At 40.2% G+C, this 3,129-nt stretch overlaps 1 protein-coding gene across 4 annotated transcripts in view; it reads right to left on the bottom strand.

Moving 5' to 3' along the window:
• Nucleotides 1-3,129, bottom strand: part of whrna (whirlin a) — a 300,442-nt gene that overhangs the window by 55,540 nt on the left and 241,773 nt on the right. For all 4 annotated transcript variants that reach the window (XM_032539554.1, XM_032539557.1, XM_032539556.1 and 1 more), the window contains one exon: nt 1,321-1,357. In XM_032539554.1, coding sequence (XP_032395445.1) covers nt 1,321-1,357 — 37 coding nt within the window. The remainder of the gene's footprint in view (nt 1-1,320; nt 1,358-3,129) is intronic.

The following is a 3,129-nucleotide window of genomic DNA, read 5'->3' as shown; positions in this document are numbered from 1 at the left end:
CCTTCTCCTGACCTACAAAGCTCTAAATGGTCTAGCACCAACATATCTAGAAGAGCTATCTGCCTTATTGTCCACTAGATCACTACGCTCCCAGAATTCAGAGCTACTTGTGGTTCCTAAAGTCTCTAAAAGTAGGTTGGGAGCCAGAGCCTTCAGCTATCAGGCTCCTCTCTTGTGGAACCAGCTCCCAGTCTGGGTATGGGGGGGGCAGAAACTGTCCCCACTTTTAAGAATAAACTGAGAACCCTCCTCTTTCATAAAGCTGATAGTTATTATTATAGAGAGTGATGAGTTGCAGCATCTGCCTAGCCAGGCCCACCTGCTTCTCTGCAGAGTCGTCAGATTAATCTACCATATAATTAATAATATCATTAAAGTAGAGGGAGGCAGGCCAGTAATGCCCGATCCGGCTGGGGAGAGTTCTATCCCGACAAGGCATCTCTCCTTAACCTGTAACCGGTCTCTCTTAGTTATGCTGTTCTAGTCTATAGTTTTAGACTGCCGGGGGATTTCCTTCCTTCCTTCCTTTGACACACTGAGCTGCTCTCTCCTCTCCCTTTCCATTTGTGTGCATCCTGTCCCAGAAATGCTTGTTACTAATCTAGTTCTTATGTTTTCTTTTGGCCCAACATATTTCTTTGGATTAGGATGGCTACACCCTGCTACGCTCTACGATGCCCTGCAGTGTCCTGCTGGTTCCTGCTACATCCACCTATGCTCTGCTATGCCACGCTACACCCTGTAACGCCCTGCTATGACATGAACTACTAAGACTACCATTCCTAGTCACTGTTCCATTATCTTTATTGTGACTATTATTGCCACTGTGCATCACACCCCCAACCGGCACGGTCAGACACCGCCTGCCAAGACCCTGGGTCTGGCCGAGGTTTCTTCCTTAAAGGGATTTTTTCTCGCTACTGTCGCGCTAAATTCTTGCTCTTAGGGAAATTACTAGAATTGTTTTTGTAACTGGTTTTGTAAATTCTGTAAAAGTTCCTCGAGATAACTTTTCTTATGATTTGATACTATAAATAAAATTTAATTAGATTTTGGATTACACATAATAAAACAAAGAAAACCATTTATTTTTATACTGTGACAATCTGTGAGCTTTTTCTAGGCCAAGACTTTAAAATGTGTGTCCGACAGGTAAACAGAAGAACATGACAGTTACAGCTCAGTCTAGCCCAACTAAAAAGTGATCAGTGACACCCCTGACCCACAAAGACAGATTTCTATGTCCCGAAAGATAAACACATCACACAGATAGTGTTCGGTGTACACACAAAGAGAAGAAATGGCTTCTGTGAATCTCACCTTTCCTGCTGCCGAGGCTCCTTTTTCCACCGGGAAGCTGCAGAGAAACAGATGAAGAAGACAAATTAATCACTGAGGGATAGTTAGGTACATGTACACACAGACACAGACACACACAGAAACAGAAACAGACACAGACACACACACACACACACACACACACACAATGCATTTACAACAATGAATGAGTACAAGAGGACAGATAATAAAGACATGTCAAAATACGAAGTCAAAAGATGTTTTATTTATAATCATTAAAATAAAAATATAAGAAGTCATTAGGGCACTCTTTCATTGTACCATCACTTTGATTTGCACAATATCACATGACCAGACTGCAGCAACGCTCTTACAGACTTATTAAGGAACTTCATCCGACCTGTACAATCTTAGAGACAAGTATGTAGCAGAAACCTAAGCCCCGTACCACAGCATTTATAGCCTAAGCTAATTTGCAATGCCTGTTCCTAGATGGTTTTCTCAGTGCTCAGTAAGATTTACCTGTAGATTGCACTTGCATGCACTCATACACACACGGATGATTTGAGAACCCATAAACAGGCAAACTGATATGCGTATAGTGAGTATACACACAGGAGAACAGAGATGGGAAGGAACGAAGTACAAATATTTTGTTACAGTACTCAAGTAGATTTTTCAGATATTTTTACTTTCCTATTTATTTTTTTGGCAACTTTTTACTTTTTACTTCCTTACATTTTAACACGAATATCGGTACTTTCTACTCCTTACATTTTACAAAACTGGCTCGTTACTTTAGTTTTGTAATAAAGGTCGTCTATCAGGTGTGATTGTGAGTGCATGTTGGAGAATAGCGCGGACACGCGTCTCACACCGTGTGCGGACACGCACGGCACATGGAGAAAAAAGAGAGAAAAGAAAAAGTCTATCTGTCCGGAGGATAATCAGTTGAGATTGTGTGTGTCTTTGAGAACTGTAAGTCATATAACTTATGTTGTCAGTTCATGTAAGCCTGTTGTTGTATTGGCCTGTAGTTCTGGCAAATTTGAAAGTTAGCTTGTTTGTGTTCTTCACCTGTTACCTAGGTTACACCTGGCTGTTGATTCGATAAAAATGGCAATTGTTGAAAGTCCTTGCTCATTAAGATAATGTAATTATTAGTGGGTTTATTGTTATTATTTACTAGCATATATGATTCCTATGCATTGTGTACAGTAGCCTTTACAGTGTTATTTATTTCTTTTATTACCACACACACAGCCATAGCAGAGCTACCCCCCCCCCATGTTTGTACTGTTGCCTGATTGTAAAGCATCAACAGAGAGAAGTCGTCTCCGTCTGTGTTTTAACAGACACACCTGGAGCCGAGTTGGAAACCAGAATCAGCTTTAAATGCAGTCCTAATCTAGTCCTCACTAAGTTTCAAATAAATTCACTGGCGTTAGTTATTATTTTTGCGTCATCTATAAATTAAATCTAATTGGATGGTAATATACACAGACTTCTCACAAAATCCCACTTGAATTCATATCTTGCCACTCGGTCAGAATTTTATTAACCTGGAGTCCCAGTCTCTGTCACAATAAATAAGCTATATGTTTTATGCCTATTGGCAGACAGACATTTAAAATGTAGGCAATAGCATTTAAAGAATAAAGAGCCTTTTTCCCATGTCCACTGTAGTTTCCCATGTCCACTGTAGTTTCTCTCTAGTAACATCTGTCTGGTCCAGGTAGCTTCGTCATTCCTAAGGCTACTTTTACTTTTATACTTTAAGTAAATTTCTAAGCCTGTACTCTGTTACTTTTACTTGAGTAAAGAAGTTAA

The sequence above is a fragment of the Etheostoma spectabile genome, chromosome 16 (assembly GCF_008692095.1).
Source record: "Etheostoma spectabile isolate EspeVRDwgs_2016 chromosome 16, UIUC_Espe_1.0, whole genome shotgun sequence".
NCBI lineage: Eukaryota > Metazoa > Chordata > Actinopteri > Perciformes > Percidae > Etheostoma > Etheostoma spectabile.
The sequence above is the reverse complement of the archived record's forward strand: the minus strand, read 5'-3'. Positions and strand labels throughout refer to the sequence as shown.